At 44.7% G+C, this 13,137-nt stretch overlaps 1 protein-coding gene across 9 annotated transcripts in view; it reads left to right on the forward strand.

The window, feature by feature from the left end:
- Positions 1–12,428, forward strand: part of CUEDC1 (CUE domain containing 1) — a 133,570-nt gene extending 121,142 nt beyond the window's left edge. For 6 of the 9 annotated variants that reach the window (XM_056816509.1, XM_056816507.1, XM_056816508.1 and 3 more), the window contains 4 exons: positions 15–108; positions 872–930; positions 3,487–3,557; positions 8,736–12,428. In XM_056816509.1, coding sequence (XP_056672487.1) covers positions 15–108; positions 872–930; positions 3,487–3,554 — 221 coding nt within the window. In that variant the 3' untranslated portion in view covers positions 3,555–3,557; positions 8,736–12,428. The remainder of the gene's footprint in view (positions 1–14; positions 109–871; positions 931–3,486; positions 3,558–8,735) is intronic. The other 3 variants (XM_056816513.1, XM_056816514.1, XM_056816515.1) reach the window with 1 other exon arrangement.
- The last annotated feature ends 709 nt before the right edge of the window (positions 12,429–13,137 follow it).

A 13,137-nucleotide genomic window follows, 5' to 3' on the forward strand; every position in this document is an offset into this window, starting at 1 on the left:
TGTTTTGCTCACAGCCACCCGGAGGAAGTTGTTTGAACTTGCCAGGGCCTTCTCTGAGAAGACCAAGATGAGGAAGACAAAGAGAAAACAGTTGTTGAAGCACCAGTCGTATCCTTCCTAGCTCCTGTGTGTGCACACACACAAATAGAGGGTGTGAATGGGGGTTCTTAGAAAAACCTACTGAAAAACAAAAGCAAAAACCTACTGGATTCTTTGTATTATCTGCTTCCCCAGGTCATTCTGGGGTACCTGGCCCTATTTCTCAGTTCAGTTCAACATTTGGTCCTTGGTTCTCACTTTTTACCAGTAATTCCCTTCTTTTATATTGCCTAGCCCCAATGTTTGAGAATAGTGGGGAGGTGGGATGAGGATAGGATGCAGGAGTGGGGAGGAATGGAGATGAACCAAGGGGCCATCTCACATCTTTTAAGGAAAACTTGAAGCCATTCCTCAATCTATGAAAATCTGTTCCTTTGAACAAATTATCCCATTTTCTTATTTTACCAATTATAGTGATTCATAAACCTCTCCACTTCCTTTGAATATATCAATGGGGACACACACGAGCATGCTGAATATGGAGTAAAAGTCCTTGAGACTGTTATGAAAAGTGGGAGCCACAGATTGTATCATGGGAAGAGGGGACATCACAGGGAACAGCCCCTGTGCTCTGTAGTCAGTCACTCCTTCAAGGGAGAGAAGATAGGAGAACTAAAGTAGAGAAAACTCTGGCATCTAACCTGGGAGCCTTGTGGCTGGAGAAGACATGAGTAGGGAACTCATGAGTAGTGGGTGGCTGATGGGAACAGAGTGGGATGTAGACAGCAGCATGAGCCAGACAAGTGAGTGGTTTTCCTGAATGGAAGGGAAGGCTGGGGACGGCGGCATCTACAGCTAATCTCCTGGATGACATGGAAGGCCATGCCTGTGGTGAGAACTGAACTTCTGGGATTGAAACGGGTGGAGGGGTAGAGGGGCAAAATCTCCAAAAGTAGAGTGCTGACACTTGTGTTCTTGTCCAACACAATGAGCTCCTTGAAACTGGTGATTCTTAGCCAGGATCCTGGTAGGGTTTTGTGCACATAGCAAGGCTGAGGTTGCACAGAGAGATCAGAGAAGGAGCTGGAAAGGGGTAATTAGTAGAAGCTTGCCAGCTAGAACCTAGAAGCAATGGGTAGACAATCCCCTCTTCTCCAAAGTTCCTCACCCTGCCTTCACACTTCCTTCCCTGAAGCACACAATGACAAAAGAACCAGTAAATCTGGCATTAAAATTAAAGATCCATAGGCACCTCAGAGGCCCTCTCATCCAGCTCCTTCATTAGGCAGTTGAGGAAACTGAGGCCCAGGGAAGTTAAGTCTGTTACCCAAGTTTACACATGAAGAAGAAAGATGACCCTAGGTCCTTTGACTTTAACCAGCGTTTTTCCCACAGTGCCATATTGTTTCCAGGGCTGATGAAGCTAGCTAATGGGTAGGAGAGGTGGGCCATTGACTTCCTCGTCCCACCCCAGTAACCAGCCTACTGAGTAACATGAAACCTTTGCTGGTACCCTTGGCTCCAAAACAAACATGGTGGTTCTTGTAGCTTGTGTTATCTTGAACTTCTAAGACTTGGTTGGGCTAAGAAGTGCTTGCTGCTTCCTCCAAGACCACAAGCTAATCCCAACCCTCATGCTTAGGCCACAAAGGTTCAGAAATACCCTGTTTGATGCCAATCCTGGAGTAATTGAGAAAGCTCAGTCACGGAACACTGTCAGGTGGAGTGATAGGTTTTTGTTCCGGGGCTTTTTGGTGGGGGTTACAGAGGGATGGAGAGGGGCCAGGGCTCAGATTCAGGATATAGAAGAGATGATCTTTGTCTTTTTACACAATCATGGAATTTAGAGTTGGGAGAAAAGATAGTGGTCACTGAGTTCAAGTCACACATGAATGGAATCCCCTCTATAACATGCAACAAGTAGTTATCCAGATCCTGCTTAAAGACCTCCAAGGAGAGTGACCCTGCCACCTCCAGAGGCAGCTTACTGAATTTCATTTTGGCCAGTTCTTGATTATTTACTTTTATGCAAAGGGGCAGAGGTATAGATAATGGCCATCCTTGGAGAATAGGAGAATCCTCTGCAAAGTGGCAGGGTTTGATTATTGGAAGGGACCTTAAGAGGATCCAAGACTTGAGGAAATGAATGCCCAGAGAACTTGAAATGTTTCTCCTCAGGGCACATGTCTAGTTCATGTTAGAGCTAAATGACTAGATCCTAAGTCACTACAATGGCACAGGATATAGATGAAATCATGGTGTGAAGTTAAATCATCAGGTCTGCCACGGTTGTGGTAGAATGCCTTGGTCATGGTCTAGCCCCACTCGAGATTCCAGTGTTCCTGACAGGTGGCAAATGATCAGTCAAAATAAATAACAAACGGAAGATAGCTTAATCATTATGGCCATGGAACTGCTTTGCATCTCAGAGATGCTCCACCATTCCCAGGCTTGGTTTTTATTTTTATACCCATTTTCTTGGCAGGCAGATTACATTACCTAACACACATGTTCAAAGAGAGATAATTGGAAAAGTGATACATTAACTTTTAACAAATCACTTGATTAACATTCTATATTTTTGTATTGTGATTACAGACAGAATACAAGGTAAATGATTTTGTCATAGGTGGCTTGCTAGGGAGTTTGAGTTACTGATTTGTGTAATTGAGTCACTGAGGCATATTGAAGCTTAGTGTACCTGTACTGTACCTGTACATATTGTATGGGTCTCTATGATTGATTTGTATACTGGCTTCATGAGAAAGTTTTGGGCTTGGCCTGTAGCTGAGGTTTTGCTGGGAATTATGTACCTAAGTAAAAATTAACCCATGATAGTCTTTTGGGATTGGGTTTGAGGGTCTGATCTTTTGGTGATGTTTTGGGAAATTAGGGAATAGGTGTTTTGCTTTGCATTATTTCTTTTGAGATTGGGGGAATAATAATCATGTCAATTCATAGGTAAGGGGCATTGATGAAAGAAGTCATGTAAAAGGGAATAGAGTAGGCAATCACATTTCGCCAAGGACCACTCTGTGATCTCCTCAGCTACCAGGTGTGACTCTGTCAAGGCGTTGTGGTCTGATGGCTCCCAGCACAGGTCCATATGTCTGAAAAGGATGCTGGGGAAAATGGAGACATTACTCTTATCTAGTCTAAGAAGGCTTCTTTTATTTAAACCCTTACTTTCTGTCCTAGAACCATTATTAAGTATTGGTTCCAAGGTAAGGGCTAGGTAATGGGGGTTAAGTGACTTGCCCAGGGTCACACAGTTAGGAGATACCTAAGGCCACATTTGAACCTAGGACCTCCTGTCTCATGCCTGGCTCTCTATCCCCTGAGCCACCCAGCTGCCTCAGGAAGACTTCTTAATGAGATGGGTCTGCATCTGGGCTACAAATGATGGAGGAGGATGAGACCTACACAGGAACCTTTCTTGCCTTTCAGATGAAGACTTCCGGGCAAGGAAGCAAGAACCACTCAAGGAGGAGGAAGCACCCAGAGAAGGACAGTAAGAGGTGAGGGTGGGGGGATGATACTGATGGAGTAGGAGACTAGAAGGTCTACTGTGTCCTCCCCAGGACATCCTTCTGAGTCATCTCATATCATCTGAGAGTGCTGTATTCAGAGGCAGAACCCAGCCGATATTTTGGGTTTGTACCTGGGCAGCAAATGATCAGTTTGAATCTCATCTCTGTTTCTTACTGCCGTTAGGCAGTCCCTTAACCTTTCTGGGTCTCAGTTTCCTCACATGCAAAAGAGGACTAGATGGCCTCAGAGGTTCCTTTCTAGCTGTAACCCTGTAATCCTATGACCTTCCTCTTCCCAGGACTCCACTTTTGATCAACAGTTCACTGATTATTCATTCCCAAACCAAATATTTGTTTAGCACTCCCTCAGCTCAGCACAAGGTTAGTTGCTATGAGAGATACAAAGATGAAAAAACCATGGGCCCTACTCCCTTACATCTTGCATAGTCACAGAATGCCATGTGAGTCCAAAAGAGGGAGAGATCATTTCCAAGAAGAATTAAGGAAGACTTAAGGGAGAAAGAGCCATATCAGCAAGGCCCTGAAGGGTGGGTAGGAATGGGGTCAGGGATTCCCTGCAAAGGGCACAGTGTGGACAGGGGCACAGAGGTGCAAAACCAGCACTGCTTGAAGACCCAGAAGACTTGGATGTCTGGGCCATTCTTTTTCTTTTTGTTGCTGCAACTATTCTTTTTCCCCATCAATATAGCTGGCCTTTTGGGTGTGAAAAGGATGCATTGCTTCCTCCTTCCAGCAAGCATTTAAGTATTTCTTGAGAGAAACAGAGACAGCAGCAATAGAAGGTCAAGCCCTGGGGAAGTTTAAATTCGCAGAATTTCAGAGTTATAAGAGATCTCAGCTGCCATCTCAACCAACCCATACTTGGATGAAAATCCCTTCCATGTCACAGTGAACCAGCTGGAAGGCAGTAGTCTTCCAGCCTTTGCTTTGCCAACCTTCAGTGAGGAGGAACCCACTAGCTCCCAAGGCAACCCATGCCACTGTTGGACAGCTCTCCATTGTTAGGAAGCTTATCCTGACATCAAGTCTATCTATATGTTGTTGCTTCTTTGAAATGTCTACCCATTGCTCCTGCAGCCAAGCAGTCTAATATAATTTAAGAGTCTATTCTGTCCTTAATATAACTTCAAATCAAAGCCCTTCAAATCCTTGAAAACAATCCTCATTTCTCTTTAAGCCTTCTCTTTTCCAGACTAACCATCCTTTAACCTATCTCAGACTTCTCAAGAAGAAAAAAAAGTCCAAACTTAAAACATTTAGAAGTGAGGTTCTTCACCTGAAGTCTTTGAATCTGTTTTTGATAACTATTTCAATTTAATTCGTTTCCTTTGTAGTCCTGTGGTTTTAATTTTTTGCATTTAAAAATGTACTTGAGAAGGGATCCATGGACTTTGCCAGACTGCCAAAGAGGCCCATGACACAGAAAAAGTTTAAGAATCTCTGGTCTAGAGAACCAAGTTAAGGTAGCATTTTAGGGGCATCAATTCTCTTTGGGTTTAGTCACAGTTGGATCAGGGATCTGCAATCCAGGAGAGCCACCTCTTCCCTGCTATGCCACAGCTGAAACTGATTCAGAAGTGTTCTTTTCTCTACCAAGATCCGTTTTGTTTTCTGGATTGTCTGTCCCTTTTAGCAGATGGGTAGCCTGAGTAGATTATATAAACTGGAGCATGGTGTGATGGTGTTCTGTACAGACATCATAAAGGATGCTGCCCTTGCCCTTAGGAAGCTTAGAGATGAAGAAGTGATAAAATAGCAATGCAGAGTACTGAGCAAAGACCAGAGATACCTACAACCAGTCTGTGCAAGCACCACTCCTTGAATTTATACAGTTGTTTGACAGTTGCTGGATCCTCACTGCAGCTCAAGAGTCATTTTAGACATCTCTTCTTCACTTTATATCAGACTCTGCACTCTCCAAGTCTCCTTCCCCCAGCAGATGATATGGCTTTCTATTTGTCTGAGGTGGAAATCCTCTAACATGAGCTTCTTTTACCGTCCTCTTACATATCTTACATCATTGTTTATCTTCACCCATCCTCTTTTCTGCTTTTTTTCCCCCCTCTCACAGGAAGAAGATCCCTTCTCTTTGCCAAGGCAAACCTTGCCCACTATACCCTGATTCCAAGACCTCTGCATCTTCTCTCTCTCTCTGTGTCTCTCTCCTGTCTCTCTCTGTCTGTCTCTGTGTCTCTGTATGTGTGTCTCTCTGTTTCTGTCTCTGTCTCTCTATCGCTCTGTCTTTCTCTGTCTCTCTGTCTGTCTCTGTCTCTGTCTCTCTCTCTGTGTCTCTCCATCTCTGTGTCTCTCTCTGTCTGTCTCTGTCTCTCTCTCTCTGTCTCTCTGTCTCTCTTGTCTTTGGTCTCTCCCTCCCAACTGTTTCCTTCCTCTTTGCCCACCACAAACAGTGCTCAGATGTCACCAGTTCTAAAAAAAAGCCTCTCTTCATCTTTGCTACCCCTTCCACTTGGTATATTTTCTCTTTTAATTTTACTGCCAAAATTCTTAATTGTCATCAACCTTCACTCTCCTTTATGAACTCGTAATTCTATTTATTTGCTCCTTTATTTTATCTAATCTGACTTTTCCCAACTTTCCACTTTGATCCAAGTCACTTGTGACCTTCTAATATTTAAACCCAACTGACTTTTCTCAGTCCTTATCCTCCATGATTTCTCTATATCATTCTAAACCATTGATGATCTCTTCCTTCCTGAAATTCTTTTCTTGGCTTTAGTACATGTCCCTGTTTCTTCTTCTACCTCTTAATCCATTCTTTCTTTTTCTCCATTTTCTTCTTTTCCCTCAAATGTGAGTGTTGACAAAGATTCCATCCTTGGTCTTCTTCTCTTCTCTTTCCATGCTTTCTCCCATTGCAATTTCATCTATTTCCATGACCTCAATTATCACCTTTATGCCATTGATCCTCAAACTTACAATTCTAGTTTAACTGTTCTCCCTCTCAGCTGTCTCATTCCCAGCAGCAAATTAGACATCTTCTCAGTTGGTAGACATTTCTCCCAAAGCTGAGAGTGTTTAAAAATGAACTTCCCATTGCCTTCCCCAAACCATTTCCTTCTCCTAGTGGTGCCATCCATATTTTTAGGAAAACCACCATTCTACTAGTCACTCATGCTCAAAACCTCAGCCATCCTTGTTTTCCCCCTTCTTTTTTCCATCTTCTCAAGTCCGGTGGTAGTTACTGCTTTTACGCATTAGAGCCTACATTGCCTTTAAAATTAATTATTTTGAAATTTAAAAAAAAGTTTTAGTGATACCTTTTGTTTTGACATCATAGTCATTTCTGTATATTCCCTTTTCCCACCCAGTGAGTCTTCTGTTGTAGCAAATAAAAAGCAACATTTCTGACTGCCTGTGCAACATTCCATATTCACACTGTCCTATCTCTCCAAGGAAAGGAAGGAGGTGAATTTCTTGATTGCCTCTCTGGAGCCAAGATTAGTCATTACAATTACTCAGCATTCAGCTTTAGTGGTTTTATTATCCTCTCCCATTTATATTATTGCTGTCATGTTTATTGTTTTCCTGGTTTTGCTTACTTCACTTTATATTAGTTATTACAAGTTTCCCCATGCATCACTGAATTCCACATAGTCATAGTTACTTTTTTGATAATTATATTCCTAATATTCCATCACATTCATAAGCCACAGTTTGTTCAGCTATTACATAATTGATGGACGCCCACTTCATTTCTAGTATTTTGCTACCACAAAAGCTGGTACAAACATTTTGGTAAATAATGGGGCCTTTATTATTTTTTTCCTGTCTTTGACTTCCTTTGCAATGGGCTCTCTGGGTCAATGGATATGGATTTAAATTTTTTTTAATATTTTATTTCTCCTCAATTCCATGTAGAAACAATTTTAAATATTCATTTAAAAATTCTTTGAGGGAGTGCCGCTGAGTGACTCAGGGGATTGAGAGTTAGGCCTCTAGACCGGAAGTCCTAGATTCAAATGTGGCCTCAGACACTTCCCAGCTGTGTGACCCTGGGCAAGTCACTTAACCCCCATTGCCTAGCCTTTACCACTCTGCTGCCTTAGAGCCAATTGGCTCCAAAACGGAAGTTAAGGGTTTAAAAAAAAAATTCTTTGAGGGGGCAGCTGGGTGGCTCAGAGGATTGAGAGATGGGAATTCCAAGATTCAAATCTGGCCTCAGACACTTCCCAGTTGTGTGACCCTGGACAAGTCACTTAACCCCCATTGCCTAGCTCTTACTGTTCTTCTGCCTTAGAACCAATATACAGTATTTATTCTAAGACATAAGGTAAGGGTTAAAAGAAAAAAAATTATTTGAGCCAAATCCTCTCCTTTCCTTCCTCCCCTCTTCCACCCTTGAAATGCCAAGCAATCTGATATAGATTTTATATGTGTGCCAATGTAAAATAATTTTCAATATTAGCCATTTTGTTAAAGAGAACTTGAACCCTGCCAAAATGAAGAAAATAAAATAGAGTATGTTTCAGATGTGGATTTTTAAATCACCCGACACACACATATATAATTACAAGTTGTTTCCCAGTATAATTGGACCCTTTTTTACCTTTTGCTCCAACTATCAAAATGACCTCATAACCATTTCCCCAAACTAGTTTCTTTTCCCTGTTCTGTTCATGGCTCCTAGAATGATCCTCTTAAGTTAAATTCTGGGTGTGTTACTCCCCACTCAAAAACTTTCAATAGCTCCCTATCACCTACTGAATAAAATCCACTCCCTTGCTCTTCTGCCCACCTACTTAAGACTCCAGCCAAGTCGGACTGTTCATCTAATCTCCCGCTTCTGTGTCTATTCTCATGCTGTTCCCTCTACCTAAAATCCCCCCCCGCCCCTCTCATGTGCCTCGCCTGTCAGAATATGACCGTGGCCCTTAACGCCCAGATCAGATACGGCTCTTTCCATGTGAAACTGAACAGAGAAGAACCCTGGGAGGTTGGGAGGCCACTGAGAGCTCTGATAGTTCCAGAGAAGGGTCATCAAAGTCCTTTCTTTGTTGAGCTGGATCCATTCTTTCACTGGGTTTCCTGCAGTGCTAGTGTTCAGGGAGACCCACTTAGTAGTAGAGGCTATTGGGAAATCCCTCTTTTTCCAGCTGCTCCAACAACCCCCCCTTTTTTTTCCAGGTGCTGGAGTTCACCAGAGATGAAACGCCCTAATGGGGCAGCCAATAGTGATGGCCTCTCCTTCGCTGCCCAAGCCTGCTGCAGTAAGCCGGAGGGTGCGTGAGCATCAAGGCACCGAATTTCTCCGCCAGAGCACACTCGGCTCCTCCGAAGCCTTGCTCCCAGCCACCCTCTGTCCTTCCCGTCTTGTGCAGGGTTTTGGAACTTTGGTATTGCCACATTGTGATTGGAGCAAGCATCCGGGGGCCCCCTTGCCAAGGGCAGCAGCCAATCACAGTTTTCTCCTTTAGCTGTGTTGTTTTAGGGGCAGTGAGAGGAGGGGAGCTCTCCCCTCCCTGGTTTGTTGGGTTTTTTATGTCTCTCTGTAGCCTCTTGGCGTCCCTTTCCTCCCTCCCGTCATCCCTCTCCCGAAGGGAGCAGGTCCAGTCAGTGCGAGGGCTGGACACATAAAGCACAGACCCAGGTTTCTGTAAGGGAAGAACAAATGGACCCTTTTCTTCCCTCACGTAACCGCCCTCGTCCCTCAGACTAGTCTAGAATCCACTGAAGGCTCTGAGGCTTCTCCTTCCTGCCCCCCTCTCAGCACCCCACTCCCTTCTTTGCCTGGGCCCCTGGCTGCTGTTTTTCAGGATGAAGCCCATCCTCCATCCTTGTCTCCTCCCCAGAACTCTCTCAGGCACAGGGATGAAGAAACAGGATCTGATGGAAGACCCACACTTGGACTGGGGTAGCAGACAGGCACAGGCATGCTATAATGATCTGACACAAAGACCCTGGAGCCAACCAGTGGGAGTGCTATGAGAAAGCCTAGTGGACAGTAGTTTCCTGAGGGTCTTCCTTCAGGAAGGTTGCCACCTCCCAGAGAAATGGGCCTGGGGCTAGCCCTAGAACTGGAAAGGACCTTCGAGATCATCTAATCCAACCTGATCATTTTCCAGATGAGGAAACTGGGGGCCAGAGAAGTCCATGGATTCACAAGCCTTTGGGGGGGGGGCAAAGGTGGGATTTGAACTCAGATTCCATGACTCCAAATTCAGAATTCTTCCCATTATGCCAGAAGCAGAAATAGCATCACCGGGAGAGCGATCTGCTGTTACATTGGAGATTGGTAATGGTGTGGTCGGGGATCCTCTGTAATAGTCTGGAGGCAGGATGAGGGCATGCTGGAGCATTTGCTTCTTTTACTACTCTTGGGGAATAGAACAGGGGCAAGTTGTCCATTGGGGAGCCAGTGGAGGCATAGTGGCAGTACTCTGCTCTAGATTGATTACTGGGCTAGACTCCCAAGTTTGGGATCTCTTGCCAGCCTATTTGGTGTGGGAAAAGGGAAAGGAAGGGAGAGGACCTCTAGGAGGAAATCCCATAGTCCAGTTTGGCTGTGCTGGTGGCCGGGTGAAAGAAAGGAGGGGCTCCTTCCCTCAGGAAAGCACTGGCATGGAACACCTCTAGGTGCTGAAGGGGGAAGCTTGGTGCCTATAAGTAGAAGATGTTAAACCATGAGACCTTCAGAGCTAGAGAGAACAGTGGGGGAACAACTGGTTTTTTTGTTTTTTTTAAACCCTTTCCTTCTGTCTTGGAATCAATACTGTGTGTTGGTTCCAAGGCAGAAGAGTGGTAAGGGCTAGGCAATGGGGGTTAAGTGACTTGCCCAGGGTCACGCAGCTGGGAAGTGTCTGAGGTCAGATTTGAACCTAGGACCTCCCATCTCTAGACCTGGCTCTCCATCTACTGAGCTACCCAGCTGCCACCTAACAGCTGTTTTTTTTTTTATGCAGGGTGCAGGGTGAGGGGTGGAGTTGCCCTGGGTATCACCTGCTCAGTCCCCAAAGCTGGCTGCAGAACAGAAGTGCAGGCTGAGTCCTGTTTGGGGTGGGGAAGAAACCTGTTCTCAAGAGGAAGCTGTGCAGGGGGATCTACCCAGCCACTCGTTCAATCACTGGCCTAGGGAGTTCACTCTCTCTGTCTTTTCACATTAGTAGCTTGGCACAGGGAAGGGGAGAAGCTGATTTCAGGAATCAGGAAGCTTGGAAAAGAGAATTTTTTAGAGGAGGGGCTTCCAGGTTCAGGAAAGCATCACATCTCTACTGCCCAGTTTAGGACCTGGACTTCTTATTGTTAATGGTGGGATAGTAAGAGGAAGCTTATAGCTGATCTGGGGAAACATCTCTTAAGATGATGAATTATTCTTGAAGCATTTTTCCTTAGTTGGGGGGGGGGGGAGAAAGAGAGAGAGAGAGAGAGAGAGAGAGAGAGAGAGAGAGAGAGAGAGAGAGAGAAATGAGAGAATGAGAGAGAAATGAGAGAATGAGAAATATGAGAGAGAGAAATGAGAGAATGAGAAAGATAAATGATAGAATTAAAGATGAGAGAAATGAAAGAATGAGAGAGGAGAGAGAACTGAGAGAATGAGAAATAGAGAGATGGGAGAATGAAAAAGAGGAGAGAGAGATGGGAGAATGAGAGACAAATGAGAGAATGAAAGATAAGAGAGAAATGAAAGAATGAAAGAGATGAGAGAATGAGAAAGACCAATGAGAGAATGAAAGATGAGAGAGAAACGAAAGAGAGAGAATATCTATGTGAGTATGTAGAGCAGCAGGATTTACATACTCATGATTTCTCCAGCTCCATTCCCCAAGTTGCTGCACTTTCTTCCCCAGACCCCGGGGGACCCAAAGAAGGAAGGATTCCACAATGGGTGGCCCCCCTGGGCAGTGGTTGGGCCTGGAATGTGCTCAGGTCTGCTGGCTGGCAGGCTCAGACCCTGGAATGTGCCTGCAGCTACCAGGGGGAGAGGAGCTGCTTATGAAATGTAACCAAGTTTGGAAGTGTGTGCAGAGGTTGCTAGGGGTGAAGCTGGAGTGGGGCCACAGGTAACAGAAGGCGTCTTGGCAAGGGAATGAATAATTTACAGCTGAGGAGAAGGCTACCTTTTTTTTCTCCTTTCTCTTTCTCTCCTCCCTTCCTTTTGCTCTTCTCCCTTTCCCTCTTAGCTGCCAATCTCTCCCACTCACCCAGGTCCCTTGCCCAGCAAAAAGATCTGTTTGATTTTGAGGTTCCCCCCAAGGCTTCCCTACCCCTTTGTGCCTTCCTTCTAGCTCTACATGGATAAGAAGAAGAAAGCAAAGCTCCCAAGCTACCTGACCCTTTCATCTAGAGGTGATCCCCCCCCCAGCCAGAAGGACAGCTCTTTCCTCTTCCCCAATACCAATTTGCCACAGACTAGGGGCCCAAGGGAGATCTGAGGGTCCCCACTCTGGGGGGTCCTGAAACCTGTTATTCCTCAGAGGCCAGGGAAGGGATCTGCTTTAGCAATCAGATGATCCAAAACTAAACGGAAAACGTAACACCCACCCTGCCCCAATCTCTCTTGATCCTCAGGAGAGAGGGAAGAGAAGGATGCTGGGATGGAAGTAGCCAAAGCAAGCTACATTCAGAGACTCATTTCTCCTGCAAACGAAAACTTGTTCACTTCCAGCAAAGCTGTGCAGTGTGAGAATCCATGAAAGTTCTTTTAAACAAACAAACAAAAAAAACCCCAGCATTTGGGGAATTCATATGGTGGAAACCCAATCTTGAGCTTTGTGAGTGTTGGTTGCTATGTTAGGTTTTGTTTCCACGTGTTGTTGTTGTTGTTTTTTCTTAAAGATGTTTAATAGGAATTCATATAATAAAGTCATGGTGTACTCTTAACTTTCAGTTGTGGTCTCAGTTGAGTCGGTCCAACAGGACAGGCAGGAGAAAGACTGGGGACAAGTCTGACCTCAGAAGACTTGAGGCTGCTGTCTTTCATCCTCTTTCCTCATTTTCTGGCCTCAGCTTTTATCCAGGAAGGTGCATTTCTAAGGGGTTAAGTGACTCATTTCATAAGGATGGTGATGCCTGTTTCCAGGTCGGTGGCCTCTTAATTATCTGCTTGGATTCTCCCATCACCAAGCACCTTTCCCCAGGCTGTCCTCTCCCTGTCACCCAGCCTGTGTTTGCTTAGGGAAGGTAAACTACTTCTGCTGTTAGCTTAAGCAAAACACAACTGGGAACGTTGATCTCTTACAAAAGCATTATATAATTTGGTTCCCAAATCAAATAGGAAAATTTTTTTGTATTGCCCGTGTCATATACCATTATTAGTTCAGAAAATCCAGGGAGGATTGGAGCTGATGGCGTCTTTTGGAACAAAGTCACTGACTCCATCCAAGCGCTGGGTCAGCTAGTACCTGGGCTGTTCAAAGAGCAAACAGCAAGAGACAGAGGCAAGGAAAGGCCACAAGTATCTATTGGTTACTTACTGTGTGCCACACACTGTACTAAGTGCTGGAGATACAAATACATGTGAAAAAGAGACAGTCCCTTTCATTGAGGATCTTATATTCTACTAGGGGAAGTCTGTAAAAGAGACCTAAGA

This window comes from Monodelphis domestica, chromosome 2, assembly GCF_027887165.1.
Source record: "Monodelphis domestica isolate mMonDom1 chromosome 2, mMonDom1.pri, whole genome shotgun sequence".
In the NCBI taxonomy this organism is placed as follows: Eukaryota; Metazoa; Chordata; class Mammalia; order Didelphimorphia; family Didelphidae; genus Monodelphis; species Monodelphis domestica.